Consider the following 20375-nt stretch of genomic DNA (forward strand, 5'->3'; position numbering starts at 1 on the left):
CTTATTTGTTTGAGAGACAGCAAGGGAGCGTAAGTTGGGGGGAGCCCAGGGGGAGAAAGAGAAGCAGGCTCCCCGCTGAGCAGGGAGCCCAAGCAGGACTCGATCCCAGGACCCTGCCATCATGACCTGAGCTGAAGGCAGACGCCCAGCTGAGCCCCCAGGGCCTGCACTGTTTTTGAGGCCGCACGGAGCACAGGACAGAAACGACTGCTGAGGTGGGACGGAAGGGACGGGGAGCCCTAGCCGCACACTTTGGGGACATGAAAACAGGCCACTGGGCTTAGATGGAGGCATCCAGAGCCGCTCTGGGACACGAGACGGTGCAGGCGCCGGGAGCCGGGGTGGAGGTTTCTCTGCCCAGAGCTCCCGAGGCAGGTACTCGGGGGTGGCAGAGAGAAAGTGAAACAGGGAGAAGCGAGAGCTGGCCCGGCCGCGGACCTGAGATTCGGGTTGGGGCTGGGCAGTCAGCAGGGCCTCCTGCCCGTTGTAGGGGACAGGCGCATGGGGGCACGCTTGGGGTCGTCAGGGTTCAGGTGTTAGCGGGGGGCATGTGGAGGCACAACAGGGCAAGGGAGGGGCTAATGATGGAGCCCATGGTTTACGTTAGACAAGGAGGGGACCGGGGACACACGGGGGTGTCATTGACGCAGGTCCTGGCAGGGCCACGGCAAGCCTGGGGAGCACGGAGCTAGACGGGGAGCTAGGGGAAGGTGCTGGAAAGAGCCTGTGCTGTACACCCACACGCTAGGCCCCCTGCCAGCCGGCAAGTCAGGGGTGAGGACAGCCCCAAAGCCCGACCTCTGAGGCACGTAGAGCATCTGGAAACAGGGAGGTCCACACACAAGGCCAACGCTGGTTACAGAGGGTAGAGCAAGTTGGCCTCTTCCTGGGCTCCCGCCGGGGGCTTGGCCAGGGGCGGGGTGGGGCGGGCCGGCGCAGGGGGCCCCAGAAGGCCGGCTCACCAGGGCAGCGGCTAGCACCCAAGGATGCCCTGGCCCCAACGCTGTGCTGCCTACGGCATTGCCCATGACTGACGTTTCACACGGAGACAGGTTGATTATACTTGAGCCATTTCCCTGCAGGTGTATGTAGACTCTGAAATCAAACCTGATTTAAAAACCTGACAGTGAACACGTCCCCATGACGGCACCACGCGCGGAGCCATCCGGTCCTTCAGAAGGAGGTCCCAGAGGGGACATTAGGGCAGCATCCACGGGCAGGACTGAGAGCCCGTCACATTCCCCAAGAGCTGCGCCGGTCCGTCCCGTCAGCAATAAAGGTCCAGTCTCACCACAGACACGGTGAGTAGAACATCCATTTATGGTTTTTGCTACTTTAATACATTAAAGAAACCTTAATCTGTATTTAAGGTCTCTGCCATTTACGAGGAAGATGATCTCTGTGACATAGGGGCACTATTACTGTCCCGTCAGCTAACTCACTCCGATACCTTTTCTACCTGCTTCCTTTCATTCCTGTTCATGTCCACAAAGCAATTTCAATTCTTCATATAGTTCAATTTAATGTTTTCTTTGTTTCTGTAAAGCTTTTCTTTTTTTTTTTTTAAGTTTATTTATTTTTTATTTTTAAGGGATCCCTTTTGCCAACATGGAGCTCCAACTCACAACTCAGGGATCAAGAGTCGCCTGTTCTTCCAACTGAGCCAGCCAGGCTCTCCTAATATTTACTTTTCAATTCTTTCCATTTCTCTGAAGCTTAAGAGTTAGGATACACAGTAATTCTTCACAATTAGGTTAGAATCACCTGTTGAGCCATCTGTATTGCAGAAGTACCAAGAGCAGAAGAGCGATTATTTTAAACTAAAATCCTACTCCGTTTAGAATAATGAGAAAGGCATGTGCAGAGCACACACGGGTCCCATCATCACCGCCAGCTGCTGACCCCCTGTGACCCTCATCCACCTGCCGGGGGCTAAGGACCAGGCGCGTGCACATGTGCGTGTGTGTGTGGGGCGGGGGGGGGGGGGGGCAGCCCGCCACAGCGCACTCACCGATATCCTGTCTTGGAATTCTGCTGTGGGCACAACGGGAATAGTTCCACCATGCTTTCCAAATTTCCTTTCCAAGCTCTCTTGAACAGACACTGCAGAAAGCCGAGAGGTGAAGTTAAAATACTGCTAGTAGAAAAAAAAAAAATGAAGTAGAACCAAAAGTAGTCTCCAACTATATCCACGACCCAGAAACCACCACAGAGTTTAGAAGCCTTCAACACTAATGCCGTGAACAGGTTAATCATTTAGAACTCTGCCAAATTCCTATATAAATGTGAATTTAGGTCAGTGCTCTGTTTCCATAACACCCATTACCAGGGTTTTTCCTTGGCTCTGTGAAAAAGAAAATGCTGAGGGAAAAAGAAACGGAAATGGATGGAACACTTCACCCAGATTCTCAGAGTGGGCTCAGTGAAGCTCGGCTGGAGGTCTGGCCTTACTTCAGCGGGACGAGATTGGCCCATTAACTCTGGAGCCTACTCTAGGCAAAGAAAAGCCACATTCTCATCAGGAGACTCCAAAAATTCTTGAACACTAGAAAGGCCTCCACTAAGAGCAACCAGAGATCGGAATGGAAGAGTACCAGTGAGCGCCTGGCTTAAAAGGATACTCTATTTACTAATTTATAGATTATGTTCAGAGAACATTACAGCACAGAACCAACATCTGAATGCAAATACATTTGAAAGAGTTAGTAAGTTAAATATCCATGAAAAAACTCAATATACTTTTGGTCCTCAGGCTCATAAGACAGAATAATATAATTTTCTGTTCTGAGAGTAAATTCTCTGGGATTAAAAAAGGAAACTAGTCCTTTCGAAGTGTTAAGCTTCTTCCAGACTTTTAGCTGGCCCCCCAGATTTTTTGGACAAGGTCATCGGAACTCACTGAGCAAGTGGTAGTTAGAATCCCTTTCATATTTGAAGGTCAAACGGCCATAGCTGACGTGATTCAGATTCTTCAGCCACTCAAAGTAAGACACTGTCACTCCTCCAGCATTCAAGTAGAGGTCCTAGGCACAAAAATGTGACAGGGAAGACACCAAAGAAATGAGAAAATCATGGTTTTAATAAATGCTTTCAATGAACATCAGAGCTCCATTTTTATATCAAGGCAAATAGATTATACTTTAAACTCCCCAAATAGATCTTAGATTGCATCAGGGATTTCACACTTAAAAATTTAACAAATGTCTTTTCCAATCCACTTGAGTTTTTTTCCATTTTGAAAAAAAAAAAATAATAACTTTTTTTTTATTAACTAACAAGTATTTGATCAATTTTGGTTACAGCTTCTCTACCAAAAAAATCTTGAGACAAAATTGCTTGCCCACTAACCACAGAACTGGATTGTCCACAGCGCCCCTTACGAGAAGATCAGCATTCCTTTTCCTACTATCTAGGGGCAGTCTGTTTCAGTTGAAATGAATCTCTTAAATGTTTTCAACAAAAGTTCTAAATGCATCACAAATCCATACTAACTTCCACTTGCAAATAATCCTTGGTATAGAACCCATGCTTGCCCACCGATAACCCAGGCACACATTCTTCATAGGAGTAAAGAGGCAAGGGACATTTGAAATGCATAAGGTTAGAAATTACACAGAGGCTTCCGAGTTTAACTGGAACTCATATTTCCAGCACAATATACATTTATAAAATTGGATTATTAAGCAGGCTAAATACATAATCAAAAAAGAGCTTAAAGTTGGAAAATAATGTTCAGGTCAAGGTGAAAATTGTCAGGTTTTTTACACTAACCATGCTTCTACTGTATTTTCTTAAAAGCAAATAAAGGTGAAGTATTTACTACAGTTTGGGAAATTAATGATTATCTCTTTCTCTCTCATTCCTTATAGAAGAGGATTCCAAGTACATATAAAACACAGATGACTTACTGGAATCACCATGATGTTCCTCTCCAGGAAGATCTTATCGGCCTCTGGGGTTGTTGGTCCATTGGCACCCTCAGCAATGATCTGCAAGAGAGTCAGGACATACAGAAATGCCAGCAGTGCCATCGAAACCCTACACCAGGTGCAAGGGGCAATGGGGAGAAGTCCAGTTTAAATTAAGTTAGTAAGAAGTCTTTTGTTCTATAAATAAAGTATATAAAACCCTTCTATTTCCCTAACCACTTTTTGGAAGTTTGGTTTAAGAGGAAACCCGCGGTGATGGATGGCTGCACTGCTTTGTGTATACACAAAAAGCCACTAAATTTTACGCTTGGGTGAACTGTATGGTATTTGAATTATAGCTCAACAAAGCAGTTAAAAAAAGAGAAAAACCAATTGAGAGCTTTTCTATGACCCTCACGGTCATTCCACACTGGTACCAAGCTCTCACCTTGGCTTTGACTCTGGGTGCGTTGGACTTGGTCAGCTGCTTCTCGCTGGCAGCGGGGATCAGGATGTCACAATCAGCTTCCAAGATGCTCCCTTCATAGGGCTTTGCCTTGGGGAAGCCCAGGATTGATCCATGTTGCTGAGAATTGATTGAGAAGTCAGAATTAATGGCTGCACTGCAGTTTCAGTGTTTACAATTAGTGCCCATGATAGGAAGACTCATCTATTAAGAGCAAATCTTTGGGTTGCATTTTAAAAAATTAACAAGGGAAATAGATATTAGTAACACTTATTTCAACTTTACAATATTCGGGGTAGTCACAGTTCAGACTTTAGATTAACATACCAATTTGAAGTCTTCCAGTTCCTTTGGGTCAATACCATCTGGATTCCATATGCTCCCATCAGATTCACCAACACCAACACATTTAGCACCAAAACGATGTAAGTATCTCATAGAGTGCAGGCCCACGTTACCAAATCCCTAGAGAGAACAATTACACAGTGTAGAAGGAAGAGTCATATTCTGACCAAGACACATTCTATCAGTTTAGAAGTCATTCTCAAGATCCTTTTGTCACAAGAAACAATGTACTGAATGGCTTCTCTTCAGCAATAAATGTCCCATGTGGAATCCCATCTTCTATTATCTGTGATAGTGAGTCCTAAAGAAGTTTAGGTTGGTTGGCTTATAAAAGAGCCAGTCATGCCACCCATGTCCTCAGTCCCTTGGACCAGATGCCTTATGTCACACCCTGGGAGGAATAGGAGTTCTATTCTATTTTAAAGTACCATTCAGTTCCTCTGTGTCATTTTCTTTTGCATGCATTTTTTAAAAAATATGAGGGAGCTAGAACATCTTTATATGTCTACTCCTGTGAGAATTAGAATTATCTGTTCATTTCACTAACCTGTTTTTCCCTGGAGTTATTTGCTCTTTTTCTTCTCAGTTTTTACATGCTGTTTATGTTATGAGTGTTGAAACTTTGCAGTAGAATAAGTTGGAAACTTTAAGTTTGTCTTTTTACATTGTTTATACTGATTTTTCTTAGGTAAAAGATCTTTTTGAATTTTGATATAGTCAAATTCATGAATCTTTTCTCTTTCTGGTATATGTCTTTAGATATTACTGGAATATTGTCCATTTCAAATGGTTTCATATAGGTTTTCAAATTTAATAGCATGGAATGGTACAAAGTAGTCTTTATACATTTTTCTACATTTCCTTTGGAAAAAACAAAGTACCATTCAACTTAATTTATATTCTACTCTGTAAAATAACCAAATACCAAAGAAATTCTTCCTGAAAGTTGAAATCTGGATCATTGTGCAAACGTTTCCCCTTCTGAAAACAACTTCAATTTAAATACTGACCAAAAGAAGTTGGTGATAGTTTCATACGTATCTGTGAGGTACTGAAAGTGGTTCTAGTCACATGAATCTAGTCATCAAGATTTAGAAATTAAAGCATGTATTACTCCGGAAACATCCATCCTAATAGTTACAGAGATTCAAAAGAATGACATTTAAAAATTGCAAATCTAAAAACACTGAAAAACTTACTCTATGTATATCAGTTATTCTTCAAGAGAGCAAACATTTTTACCTGAACAACAAACGTTTTATCTCCAAACCCTGGTGTCATTCCTAAAATACTCATGTAAGATGCTTCATTGATGAAATTTTCAATCCCATGGAAGACTCCCCGGCCAGTTGCAGAGATCCGCCCGTGGATCCCACCCTGACTGATGGGCTTACCCGTAACACAGGCATGGGCATTAATATCCTGCAAGAAAAAGTCAAAACTTTACATTTTTGTCTATTTTGCTTATGAGGACTATATACACCTTCACCAATAGGGATATGCCTCACTTTTTTAGATTTCTGTTCCTAGAAAAAAATATAATAAAATAGATCATATTTTCATGGGGTGCCTGGGTGGTTCAGTGGGTTAAATTCAAGTCTGCCTTCAGCTCAGGTCATGATCCCAGGGTCCTGGGATCAAGCCCTGTGTGGGCTCCCTGCTCAGTGGGAGTTTGCTTCTCCCTCTCCCCGCTAGTGCGCTCTCTCTCAAAAACAAAACAAAAAACAAAAAAATCATTATCTTCCAACAGGAGAAATAGTTTTTAGGAACTTAACATTATTAAGTACAAATAACAGTGTCACAAAAGTAGAGATAGTTCTGTTTACAACTATTATTCCTTCAAAAGTACTTACGGCCTATTAAGTTGGATATACATCCTACATGTGTCTTAAAACCTACCATAAACTTGAACATGTCATCAAAACAGAGCCTAAGTAGGAAGAGGTATCATGGTAGTTCTGGTTAGATGAGAAGACTCCACATTGTAAAGATACTCTCCCACCAAACTAATCTAGAAATTCAATAAAATGCTACTTTATTTTTTAAAGATTTTATTTATTTATGCATGATAAAGAGAGAGCGAGAGAGAGACAGGCGCAGAGACCCAAGCAGAGGAAAAAGCAGGCTCCATGCCGGGAGCCCGACGTGGGACTTGATCCCGGGACTCCAAGACCGCGCCCTGGGCCAAAGGCAGGTGCTAAACCACTGAACCACCCAGGGATCCCCTAAATGCTACTTTAAAAGATAATATTCAAAGTTCAACTAAAGGAATAGATTAACAAAAGTATTCAAGAAATTTGAAAAAAAAAAAAAAAAAAAAAAAAGACAAAATAATTAAAGGGTTTGTAGGGCAATCTGGAATGCCTACCAAAATAAAAATACCTAGTAATCCAAAGATTCTACTTCTAGGAACTTAAATTTTTTGTGTATTTGGTATGGTATCATTTGAGTTAGGAAAATACAAAGGTACATGTGGGTGAGACAGAGAGGCTCCTGTGCAAGTGTGAGTGGAGGACCCCTGGAAGCAAACGCCAGCTCCGGGGGCAGGGTCGGGGAGTAACAGTCTTTACCATCTGTCCTCCTGTTCTCTGTGAAGTGACCATGTATTCTTGCTCAGAAACTGTCATTAGAAGAAAGAAAGGGCTTGGGAGAACTTCCCTTCCAGGTATATCCATAAATGTAGCCACCAGAACAATGTAGAATAATAGACTGGTCAGTGGGGGAGGAAAAATAGATGGCCCTATTATACACAGGACATCAACATAAAAAGAAGGAAGCATTTTACATTTGTGGATAAATTATGGACTATTTAATAAACTTGTGGGGCAATCTGCTACCCACTAAGGAAGACGCAATGCCTTACTTCACACTCTCCCTACCCCCGAATAGATGTAGCTGGGTGAGTTAACAAGTAACCTGGTCTTTATCTGTAGTGTTTAACTATTTTTTTTTTAAGGTTTTGTTTTTTGTGTGTGTGTGTGTTTAACTGTTTTTACAGAGACAACTTAGAATTGTATTAGCTGTAAATCGCCAACAAAAAAAAGAATAAAAGTTAAAAAAAAGAAGGCAGTCCAGTAAAGTGATTTACAGAAATTAGTCAATTTTCCCACAGTTCCCTTCATGAATAATTAACACTTGTGTGAACGCAGAATTGCAAACCTAGAGCCAAATGCTTTTACACAGTGCAAATGTGAATGCCGGAGCCGCTAGCAACCCCATCTGAGGTCAGGCCCGGTGCCAGCTGCCCGGCGCCCAGCACACCGGATTGTCCCAGAAGCCCAGGGACCACACGCCCTCACTCCGTGGCCTGCACTTCTGGGCAGATTACACAAAAGCTGAGGCAGGTTTAGGTTTACATCTGAAATGAGTAAGAAAAACAGTAGCTTCCTGACCTTAGGCCCTAATTTTGGATTTCCTATCACTTTAAGAAGGGAAGCCCTTTGCCAGGTTTAGCTGGCAGTGCCTCACAAAACTTTCTTTTGTGGTCACCCCTGGCAGTAAGCTATGAATAATGAATGTGGTGTCTACTACTTGGCACTAAGCAGTCTAGTGTCTTGTTTAAAAACAGAGACCATAATTCGGAGCTCATTTAATATCAAAAGGGGACATGGAAAAAGCATCATTTTGGGGAATGGCAGTTAAAACCAAAATTCTCTGAAGCATCTCATACTGTTCGTTTTATTTCAGGGGATTTTCGCAATTTACCGATCTAATATTTATGAATACTTGTTGTCTTGTGTGTTTTACTAAGGAGTACTATTATTTTTTTAAAAAAAGATTTAATTTATTTATTTGAAAAAGAGAGAGATAGTGAGAGGTAACATAAGCAGGCAGGGGGAGAAAGAGAAGCAAGCTCCTGGTGAGCGTGGAAGCCAGATGTGGGGCCCGAATGCCAGGACCCAGGGATCATGACCTGAGCTGAAGGCAGGTGCTTAACTGACTGAGCCCCCCAGGTGCTCCAGGAGTGGGTACTATTCTGAGTGCATTATATTTTATTATTCAATTAATCATTAGGAGCTATTGCTATTGTCATCTTATATACGGGAAATGGAAGCATAGGGCGCTCAAGGCCTGCCACAGGCCATGGAGCTGGTGTGTAAGGGAGCCAGTTCTGAATCCAGGTGGCCTGCTCACACTCCCAACCACAGTCTGCACCCTCTCAGGTCCTCAGACTAATGTCTGAGCTCCTCTACTGCAAGCTGCAGCCCCCTTCCTTCTCTGGGGGCAAGAGTTCTAGTTCTCCTCTCCAGGGCTCATCTTGCCACTAGGGCCTCCCCCCAACTTTTTAAAAAAGGTTTTGAGACAGAGAGAGAGAGAAAGAGACAGAGGGAGCAAGTAGAGGGAAGGAGAGCAAAAATCTCAAGCAGACTCTGCACCGAGCTTGGGAATGTGACATGGAACTTGATTTCAAGACCAAGATGATGACCAGAGCCAAAACCAAGAATTAGATGCTTAACGGAATGTGTCACCCAGGCGCCCCTCCCTCAGGGCCCTTTAAAGGAAAATTCACGAGGCCTTTATTTCCTTGGAGGACTCTGCTACCTCCGCTGTCCGTCTCTCTTGCATCATCTCCTGCAAGGATGAACGTGGAGCCCACAGCCAGACAATTGCCAACCACCCCTGTCCTTGGGCAGCAGGCACCTGTCTCGTTTCCGCTCTGCGGCCCAGCGCCATTCCTCTCTGTGAAGGCTACTCCTTGTGCCCCATTTCCCTCCTTCAACTGCTCCTTGCAGCCTGGTTCCACTTTCTGTCCCCCAGATGGATGATCTAGTTGCTGAACTCGTTTCTTCCCAAACACGGCTCCCTCAACGAGGCATGTGGAGCTCCTCGCCCTCCTCCTTCTGCAACTGACCACCTTCCCTCTAAATCCCTCTTCCTTGGGACTCCTGGGTGGCTCAGCGGTTGAGCACCTGCCTTCCACCCAGGGTGAGATCCCGGAGTTCCAGAATCGAGTCTCACATTGGGCTCCCGGAACGGAGCCTGCTTCTCTGTCTCTCATGAATAAATAATCAAATCAAATCAAATCAAATCAAATCAAATCAATCAATCCATCCATCCCTCTCCCATTTGTCCATTTGTCTCCAGCTCTACCGCAGGCCAAGTCCCCCGTCTCCTGGGCTCCTGTATGGTCCTGCCCCCAACAGTCTCATTCCCTGCTGTACACAGTGAAGGTCAAAATGCCTCATGCCTGCTTCTAGTTAGCACTCCACCAGCATCCTTCTGTTTTTAAGGCAAAGACTTTGGTCCTATGATCTGGTCCAATTCTCCTCTAAGTGGCCTTAGACTCCACTCTCTGGATTTCCACTCTGACTACCCCAGTCTTCCCTCAGCCTCAAGTTCACTTCTGCACCCCAGAACTTTACCCAATGGTTCCTTCTGCCTCCAACACTCACAGCCCCGTCCCTTCTGCAAGTGATCCTATTCATCAGAGTGCAGACTAGCGCTTACTCCTTCAAGGAGGCCTCCTCTGATCTCACCTGTGGAGGCTTGGCCGGGCCCTGTTACGCCTTGTGCCAGCATCAGGACTCCCTGTGCTCCCAATTATCCCAACTGTACTGAATATCTTGCTTGTTTGGCAGAGGCTCTATCTATCTATCTATCTATCTATCTATCTATCTATCTATCTTTTATTACTTTATATTTTATTTTATTTATTCATGAGAGACACAGAGAGAAGCAGAGACACAGGCAGAGGGTGAAGCAAGCTCCATGCAGGGGGCATGATGTGAGCCTCGATCTCGGGACCCTGGGGTCACACCCTGGGCTGAAGGCAGCGCTAAACCGCTGAGCCACCCGGGCTGCCCATAGATACATTTTTAATGAATGTCTTTTCAACTCCCTATCTCTTCCTACTCCTTAAATGTTTTTCAAGGTTCTATCCCTTTCAAGAACAGAAAGTTCGTTTTTCTCGTGTTCTGTATTAGTGGCACTACTTCTACTTGGTCTCTCAGACCCAAGTCCTCCTGGTTGTTTTCCTTGATAACACATCCAACTCCAGTCCTATGGAGTCTCTGTCAGGTGCCAACGCCTCTCCCCAGGCCTCGTGGCCCTGGGCTCCAGTGCAGTCTAACAGCACCAGCCCAGGCTCCTTGAGGAAAGGGGCAGTGCCAGAGCCTCCCCTCTCACTAGCAAAACTAGGGCTTGAGATTTTTGTCCTGGTTCATGTACTTCTTCGCTCTCCTAGTACACTTCTAAATAGGCCTCATCTCCATGTATTATCCTATCTCCATATCTTATCTGCTTATGTGTCTTAGTTCCTCTTTAAATGAAAGCTCTTTGCGGGAAGTCAGAATTGAAGGCTTCTTCATTTCCCTTCTAGTGTTTTACACCATGTCCTGCCCTGACTGGTAGGTGATCATTTCTGAGGTCCCATCCCAGCTTTCAGGATGGGGTGGCATGTAAGTGAAAGCTCAGTCCATGTTCATGCTACGTTTATGGTTTACGACTAGAGAGATGGAAGTAAAATAATGTGCAAATCAAGATACGATTAAAGGGGAGAAGAACCCAGCAAATTCTCTCCATCCACATAACATCAGTTTGTTATTTCTTGTAGACAGCAAATGAGGATCTCAGGGCTTTGGGTGGGTACTCACATAGTGCCCTATGGTGCTGGCGTAGGTGTCAGCAATCCAGGACATCTCCCGCTCACCTGTGCTCATGTCTGGGGCAGGCACATCAATGCCAGGACCTGGGGACACAAGGAAAGGGCATTGTACTAGCTTTTAAGATGAACTCATCTCAAACACTTAAATCCTTGTAATTTTTTACAACAAAGCTACTGTGGTTAGAAAACATTAGATCTGGGTAACTACTTGAAGTCATAGAAATACTCGTTAAGTGCGTCACGACAAAATTTACACACACACAAATGTTATATGGGTAATTTCTCCCTCTGGTGTTGCCTTGAGATATTGTTCGGAAGTCAGTTCTGCTAACAGACAGAAGCCACTCAACTGGACTTCTGAATACATGAGCATAGGCACCTCGGTGTGTCCCTCTTGACCTCAGCTCCTTGAACTACATACAACCAGAGAGAACAGTACCATCCTGCCTACAGAAGGATGAGTGCTGTGCTTGGGGAGTGTTTGTGTCTGAGGCAGCACAGAACCATACCGCTTATGGGGGTGTAAGCCCTCCCCATCAAGTAGAAAAGGAAAAAAAAATACACATTGCTGAAGCATTTGTGTTAAGGCCCATAATTTCACCCGGGCTTTGACCTGTTATTCAAAGCTTCCTCAATGTACATAAAGTTTTAGGCCTCAGCTTTCAATTGCTCAGATCACAGCAGATTAGAAAGTTAGTTTGAGGATAAGAAGTTACTCCACGGCAGCAACAAATGCCAGTGTCAGCGCTAATATTGACGGCCACACCGAGATCTCTGGTAAAGATGCGTTATTACTATTTTTTAATATTTTATTTATTTATTCATGAGAGACAGAGAGAGAGAGAGAGAGAGAGAGGCAGAGACACAGGCAGAGGGAGAAGCAGGCTCCATGCAGGGAGCCTGATGTGGGACTCGATCCCAGGATCACGACCTGACCCAAAGGCTCAACCACTGAGCCACCCAGGTGCCCCTAAAGATGTGTTAAATGATGTCCACTCAAATCCGTCAAGGGAGGGATACAAATACATATAAAATACAAAAACATATAAATACAAAAACATCCCATTTAGTGGGTCAATTAAATAAAAATGCTGTATCTACATAAAGAGATACTATGCAGCCAGTAAAAAGCTTGTAGTCCTCACCAAAACACATTACGTGGGGGAAAAAAAGCAGGATTTGTATAGCATGTATAGAGGTTCCATTTACATAAAATTCTCTCTCTCTCTGGACAGGCCTGTGTATAGTCTCCATGCATTTATTTCCACCTGTATATGTAGTATGTGTGCACAAGTTTGGAAAGATATGGATACCTCACACTTGCTCACGATGTTTCCACTTCGGCCTTGTTTATAACTTTCTGTATTGTTTCAGTTAACTAATACAAACCCATTAACGTTTCAGAAAAATAGAACTTTAAAAATTATTCAGCTATGAAGTCTCCCACAGAAAAGTTCTTTCTAAGTACTCAAGTTCTGTATTTTTTTACTTAACCAACTGAATAACATATGCTTTAATACTGTCCTGTACTTTTGGGGCCCACGTCCAAGGAGGTGTTTCTCTGCACAGGCTGTGATGCAATGGCTACATAACTGGTCTAAGACAACTTGGAAATGGTCAAGCTTTTCACGCTCCCACCCGGCCCACAGCTAATCTGTCATTCTCTTGCATCTGAGCACCCTTTCTCTTAGGCAGTTTCTAACTCTCATGAAGTCTGACTTCCCGCAAATCACTCTACCCCTAACTCTCCTCCTTGGACGGACTCACGCCCTGTTCTAGTCTTATCCTCTGTAAAAGGGGCTCTACTCTTCTCATTTGCTCACAATGTCCATTCCTTGAGAGCAAGACTTCAAGGACGTTCGTAAAGATTTGTTTGATCGGATTTGCTTTTCTCCAAAGGTGTAAATGATAAACTGCTCCTGAATGCAAGGGGGATCTACAAACGTTTTTTAGTAGTATCAAGTGTCAAGTATGCTTGTTGCGTCAAATCACGATTTCAAGTGGAGAAGGGCTATTGGCAAGGGGCAAGTTTGAAGTATGCAGTTTGTAAACTGGAAATGTACCATGATAAATTCTGAGGCTTCTCAAAAACCTCAATTCATCTAGATGGCCTAAGATGAGACAGCGCTCCCGATCCAAAGCCGAAATCACAAAATATTATTAGGCTTATGAGTTTTCTACTCCACATAAAATCAATGGACAGCAATGCTCGGATTACAAGCAAAACCTGAATTACAGAAAAATACTCAAATATTTTAACAGAGAACAGGTCTGAACATCCACATTTTGTAAAACAGGTACATAACCCTGGGAAAGCTAAAATGCCATCAGTCAATCCCACAATAGTATAAAAAAGATGAAAAATTGACTAAAGAGCACAGCTGCTTTAACAGAACATGAGCACAGGGTGGAGCTGAAAGGCCAATTTTGGTGCAGGGAAATCTGAGAAAATTATAAAGAAATGGAGACATTGGATTACCAAGGGAACTTTACAGTTTACAAAGGTGGTATCTAAACTCACACAACAGAATAAACACCAAGCTTTCACAAGTTTAAAAAAAAGAAAAAAAGACACTAGAGGAAAGAACACTTCCTAACTCTTTCTCTGAGGCCAGTATGATGCTGTTATCAGGGCCTCACAGGAAGATTCTCTGAGGCCAGTATGATGCTGTTATCAGGGCCTCACAGGAAGAGAATACTATAGACCGATATCCCTTAGAATGGCATAAAAAAAAAGTTCTTATGAATAAATGTAACAGAGGTAGTGTAAGATCTGTGCTGAAAAGCAGGGACCATCAGGGAAGGAAGGTAAAGGAGAATGACAACTGGGAGGACATTCAGTATTCAGGGACTGGAGCACTAGCCAGGTAGGACGGCTTCCCTCCACACTGGGCTGCAGAGCCACTGCAATCCTTAGTAAAAGCCCAGCTGACTTCTTTGCAGAAAATGAAAAGCTTTTCCTAAAGGCATAGGATGTGCCTGGGCCAGGACTCAGGCCCATGTCCAACTCACAGTCTGAAACTCTGGAAAGACAAGTCAGTAAGTAAGGGAGAAATAAATGAACTCAGTTGCAGAGGTTTACTCAGGACCAGTTCTGGGCCCTGGAGGGAGAAAAAGGATCCCCCCCCCTCTCCCCCCAGATGCTACAAATCTTTCTGAGCCCAGGTGTCAGGTTAGCTGCATTGTGAGTCAATGAGGCTTTTGTGCTTCAACAAAGAAGTCAAATTGCAGTATTTAGGCTTTCACTGTTTCCAGGAATCACTTTTAACCTTTGGAATCCCAAGGTACTTGTGAATATAGAGAAAATGAAGCTCGTTATACTCTAGGTATGGGCAATAAAGTCTGAAGTGACTCAAGACTATTAAACACTTTGCGACTGAAGCTAAGAGAAAAATCATGAGGCTCTCTAGGCTGAACATGACTGCAGTTCACCAAATCTCAGCAGTAGTAGGCAGTTCTGTAAAGGAGGCAGTCCCCTCCAAGTACCCGGCACCCCCCTGTTCTGACAGGACAGATTCACAGCAGTGCTGAGGAGACATGCCAAGAATCCAAATGCCTGTGAAATGATGAACAACAGACCCAATCTGGTCAAGTTCTAGTGCTACTTATATTGATTTCTGTATTAGTTTATTTCATGCTCTTTTTTTCCTACGAAGAGGGCAAATTTCAAAGGAAGCATACCTTAAGTTCATAGGAATTAACAGTGGGGAGAATGTTGGGGAAGAAAAACACAGGGGCAGGAAAACAGAGAAAGTAGATTTTCTTTCTTATTTTAGTCAGTTTTTTTTTATGTTACAAGGGCAAACATTCTGTTAAATACTTTTATGTTATAAAAACAAATTAGAATCCTAGAACAAAAAAGAAATATACAGACTTCATTTGCTTGAAAAACTGACTAAATGATGAGTATTTATATATCATAGCAAATATTCACATCTCACACAAAACATACAACACAGGTGACACTTACTGCAAAAACATCAAGCCTTTGAAGATCAGCACCCTTAGAAATCTAGTGTTTGGCAAAAGGGCCTCGTGACAAATATCAGGAACCCTGGGGACTCTCAAGACCCGCCAGGGAGGGCAGATGGAGTCATCAGGGTGAGCCCCTCACCTCCCAGCCTGTGCCCACTGCTCTGAAGGGGCAGCTTGCTCTAGGCTCTTGTTCCAAAAGGCAGCAGATTTCTCACTGCTTGCAGAACAGACTATTGTAAAAGTGACTATTACATATTAAAAAAAATATTTATAAAACAGGTATTATTTATTTCCTAAAATCTTTCTGGATATCACAATAGAGATTGTCCAAGCAGAAGAGGTGGAAGCGATCCCCCTGTGTCCACACTGCATACCGAGAACCTGAGCTTTTCTACGTGAGACCTACCAAAACAGGCCCAAGTATGTCCACCGTATTTATCACAGAACCCAGTTTTTCAAAGTAAAGGGGCAATTCTACCCATGTGCATATAGATAAAAACAGGAGTTTAACTTAAGAAAATTGCCTTTTAGATGTTCCTACTCCATGCTCAAGCCTACAAGGTAATACATACCAATAAAGCCCTTCTTTGCCAGCTCCATGGTAAACCTCCGTGTAATCTTTTCCAATTCATTATCCTATAAAGGAAACAAATGAAAACAAAACAAGGAAACAAATGTTTTTGATAGAAAACCACTGGTGGAGATAAGTGATAATTGCCTCATATTTTCTATTTATAGGACATTTTCATATATCTTCTTGTGTAATCCTTACAACTTATAAAGCAGGCATTTCCATTTTGAAGATAAGAAAATGATAGATCAGAAATTAGGTTATACAAACAACAAACAGTAGAACTAGGGCTCAAATCCACTTCCTGTTCTCTTTGTATTAATATAGGACCCTAAGAATAATCCCTATGGCACATTTTCATTTAAATGGTTAAAAAAAAAGAATGAAATCATATATATAAAATGTTTGTAACAGATGTTAATTCAGAGCTATAAAGCATAGTAACAGCTAGCTTAAATTAACTTGGAATTGATAGGATAAACAAGATTTTTACTAAATTAGGCTGTCACTAGGTTCTGAGATCCCAAGATAAGAGTCGCAGATCATAGGAACATGTTAAATGCATATAGAGCATATTATATTTATATTATAGACTATGTAACATGGATGGATATAAATGCCCTAAGAATATGAAGATGTTAATTACCTTTTAACCAAGTGTAAAAATGAAAAAGGACATTGATGTTAAGCAGGTGACCTTTATATGGCACCACACTCAGTGAGTTAATTATTTACTTGTTTTTCCATTCCTTTAAAATAGGGGCCATTAATCTCACTGGTATGGGGGACACATAGAAGCCCTGTAATTTCAAGTCCTTTATGAATGCACCATGTGCACAAATGTCATTTTGATACTCACAGTGTAGTTTTTGGGATTGATCTTAACACCAGCCTTGGCACCCCCAAATGGCACATCTGTAAGAGAAGGCTGCAAGTTGTTATTCCATACAAAGGATAAACAAATTCCGGAGGCAGAAAGCACTATGTGATATTACAATAATTCAAACGTGACTCTTTAATAAGATTTAGTTTCAGAAAATTCAAGAAATAAACATTGATCAACACTGATCTTTTCTAAAATGTCCTTGAACTAAAATTCTAGTGGAACAGAAATTGTAAGGCTGGGCAAATTATGTATATTTAATCAGTGTGCTTTACTACTTCTAAAAGAAAAAAAATACTTATTTTCCTTCTACTATGATTTGGTCTTACTTACAGAGTATGGAAAAGCAGTTAAAAAAAATCTACACTTAAAATCCAATTAGTTCCCATAAAAATTTTTCCATTAAAAAACAGATTAAATCTTAATTAAGACTAATTGAAAAATTATGTAAGCATTAAATTGTGCAATTTAAATAACATCCTAAAGGTAACCTGGTATGTTAACATATTTCCCCAAAGCATTTTCAGGCAGCAACAAAGGAGATCACTTACCAACCACTGCACACTTGTAGGTCATCAGAGAAGCCAGAGCTTTCACTTCGTCCACACTCACATCAGTGCTGTAACGGATACCTGCGGGGCGAGGGAGGGGGGTGAGAAAAGGGGATGTATTTAGAACATCCTTTGGGCTGGTTAAAAGAAAAAGTGCTAGAAATGGAAATGCCCACACTTTCTGCATTTTACACTCTGTTTTTTTCCAAGAACACTTCAAGTGGCTTGTGATACAAAGTCAAGGAAAATCTGCTAATTGGACACCTAGCACCTTGTACGGGCTACAGGAGGAGTACTGATTTAGATTTTTAAGTATTCTGGTGGTTAAGAGAAAAAGACAGGGATGGGAGTGCAGTTTTTGCATTCTGGTGGGAGCACTTAAGAGCACCAAGCAAGGTTCCTGGAGATGAGGAGATGAGCCACAGTCCTGTCCTTCAGGAACGTACAGCCCAGTGGCAGACAGCAGGAACTATGGCTTCACAAGATAAAAAAAAAATCCTTCAAATGGAATTTTTTATGCTTTGAGGGAGGCATCTAACTCAGTGAAGGCTTTTTTCTTTTACTTTTTGGCTTGGATGATTTGGTAGCAGGGAGTTCAAAAAATTTAGATTAGAAATGACAGTTTTCTTAAAAGGTCTAGCAGTTATATTTATCTGTTGCCATAGAGCTTGCTTCCCTGTTTTGTTCAGGCCTCTATTAGAACTTTCTTCACTACAAGAGGCCCTACCTGACCACATTCTTTAAAAAAGCACCTTCCTCATCCCCACTCTCTAGCCCCATTTACCTTAATGTTTTACTGCTGACTTTATACTGTTTACTGTTTTGACTTCCCCACCTGGGAAGCTAGCTCAAGAGGACAGACTTTATTTTGTGCACTGCTTTAACTTAAATCTTGGTACCTAACATAGAAAATGGCATGCATGTATTAGGTGCCCAAATGTGTGGCGAATAAATATATCATTATTTCTTGACTAAGGCGTTAAGACAGAAAAGCCATGGTCACTAAAAATTCTGATAAGCCTCTAAGTTGTACACAATTCACCGGAAGTGTCTGCATATATTATGGAAGAGCTGGAAAGTAGTTAAGAGGCAGAAAATTCAGGTCCTAAAAGTACTCCAGAAAAAAAAAATCTGTAAGCAATAAAGAACATTTATTATTTTTAAAAAAGGCTTTTATTTATTTATTCACGACAGACAGAGAGAGAGAGGCAGTGACACAGGCAGAGGGAAAAGCAGGTTCCCTGAGGGGAGCCCGATGCGGAACTTGATCCCGGGACCTGGGGTCACGACCTGGGCTGAAGGCAGACGCTCCACCACTGAGCCACCCAGGCATCTCTATATTTTTTTTAAATAAAAAAATTTGTTTAAACACTACAGTGTGTTTTTAAAATCAGTAAAAATGTTAACCATGTAACATGGCATAGGACTCAGTGGAAACCAGGCTACTAGGCTGGGACCTGGGCTGGGTGCAGGGAAGGGCACTGCTCACCTGGGGGCACAGACCTGTGCCCAGGGTCTGAATCAAGCCTGCACAGGACAGTGCTCGTGAGGCAGCCAGCACGGCGCCTGCGTGGGGTCAGTGCTTCCACCTCTGCCATTATCACGGCTACTGCAAGTGTTACCAAGTACAGGCAGATAAAGAAATTCAGGTTTTAAAAAGTTTAAACTGATAGGCGTTTAAACAAACAGCTTAATAAATCTTGATTTCATTACCTCTTAAGATGAATGAGGGCAGTAAAATAGTCTGCTATTAAGGATTAGTATTTCTCCTACAACACACACAAAGCAGTTTTTTTCATTGCTCTTTTAGTGCCTGTGGAAGTAGTTGCTAAGTTATTTTAATTTCCCTTGTTTTCTTTCAAAAAAAAAAAAAAATCACACCAGTTTCAGGTGTAGCATACACAGTGACTGGACAATCCTATATACTATACTATGCTCACAAGTGTAGCTACCACTTTCCTTGCTTTCTTAAGGGCAGGGAGAAGTTATTTTCCCTTATCCAATGCTTAAATCTAATGCATTCAGTGGGAAACTAAACACAGCTTGAAGAGTAACATTCACGAATCCGAGAGTAATCCTATTATTCTAGACTTTAATGCTAATTAGAAACTGGACTCTTCGTTGTACAAACTGGTGTAAACAAAATGTCTATTTTATTGCAGAAGCCTTGGAATGATGAGTCAGAAACTGTACATGTTTAACAAAAAACATGTTTCTGCTGGACGGAACCCAGGAATTCTTGTTTGTAAAGTGCAATTTTCTTTCCGAGCCACACCCAGCCAGAGCTCCAGTGCAAGCCACTGAAGAGAAGTAGTTACGTCAACTACCTTGCACACCAGCCCGGAGGAGTCCACGAAGCAAGGGAGGAGCACTAAGGGAAGGAGGACGAGAGTTAGGGAGCTAAGCCCCGGAGCAGACGAAGTGGGGGCAGAGGGGGCATTGGAAGGAGTGCACATGGCACTGCCAGGCTGAAGAAAAAACAGGCTTTCGTTTCAGCTTTCTAATTAATCAGCGATACACATAAATGTTTTTACTTCCTAAGCTGGCAGACACACTAGCACAGGATTACTGAAACTGTTAGTCTGGAACAAACTCTCCAAGTAGAGCCATAAATAAAATACTCTGTACTGTACCAGTACTGGGGACCAAACAAGCCCCAGGACAGGAGTTCACCCATCCCTAAGGGAAAGCACTGGAAACCGAAGATAATTAATAAAAATATACTGTCGCCTAAAAATTCTTACCCACGTTCTATTGGATGCTAAGAGTGTGATGGCAAAAAAGAAGTCGCTCCCCACTCTATTTGTAAATCCAGTGGATTGAGATCCTGGCACAACTGGGCTATGCAAGGGATAAAATGATGGGATACGGACTACTTTAAGTTGGTACAGACCCTACATCTTAAACTTCAAGGTTCTAAAAGGGGGAAAACATAGCATTTTTGAATGCCTATCTTTCAAGAATACAGAATTTTTTTAAAAAAAGATTTTACTTATTCATGAGAAACAGAGAGAGAGAGGCAGAGACACAGGCAGAGGGAGAAGCAGGCCCCATGCAGGGAGCCCGACGTGG

General features: G+C 42.5%; 1 protein-coding gene across 1 annotated transcript in view; it reads right to left on the reverse strand.

The window, feature by feature from the left end:
- The window catches only part of GLUD1 (glutamate dehydrogenase 1), a 34094-nt gene that overhangs the window by 3194 nt on the left and 10525 nt on the right, over positions 1-20375 (reverse strand). The window contains exons 2-11 of the mRNA XM_025434310.3: positions 17304-17384; positions 16729-16784; positions 15871-15934; positions 11313-11407; positions 5962-6141; positions 4702-4839; positions 4357-4494; positions 3909-3989; positions 2900-3023; positions 2012-2103 (exon numbers count right to left, since the gene is read on the reverse strand). Coding sequence (XP_025290095.1) covers positions 2012-2103; positions 2900-3023; positions 3909-3989; positions 4357-4494; positions 4702-4839; positions 5962-6141; positions 11313-11407; positions 15871-15934; positions 16729-16784; positions 17304-17384 — 1049 coding nt within the window. The remainder of the gene's footprint in view (positions 1-2011; positions 2104-2899; positions 3024-3908; positions 3990-4356; positions 4495-4701; positions 4840-5961; positions 6142-11312; positions 11408-15870; positions 15935-16728; positions 16785-17303; positions 17385-20375) is intronic.

The sequence above is a fragment of the Canis lupus genome, chromosome 4 (genome assembly GCF_003254725.2).
Source record: "Canis lupus dingo isolate Sandy chromosome 4, ASM325472v2, whole genome shotgun sequence".
Lineage (NCBI taxonomy): Eukaryota > Metazoa > Chordata > Mammalia > Carnivora > Canidae > Canis > Canis lupus.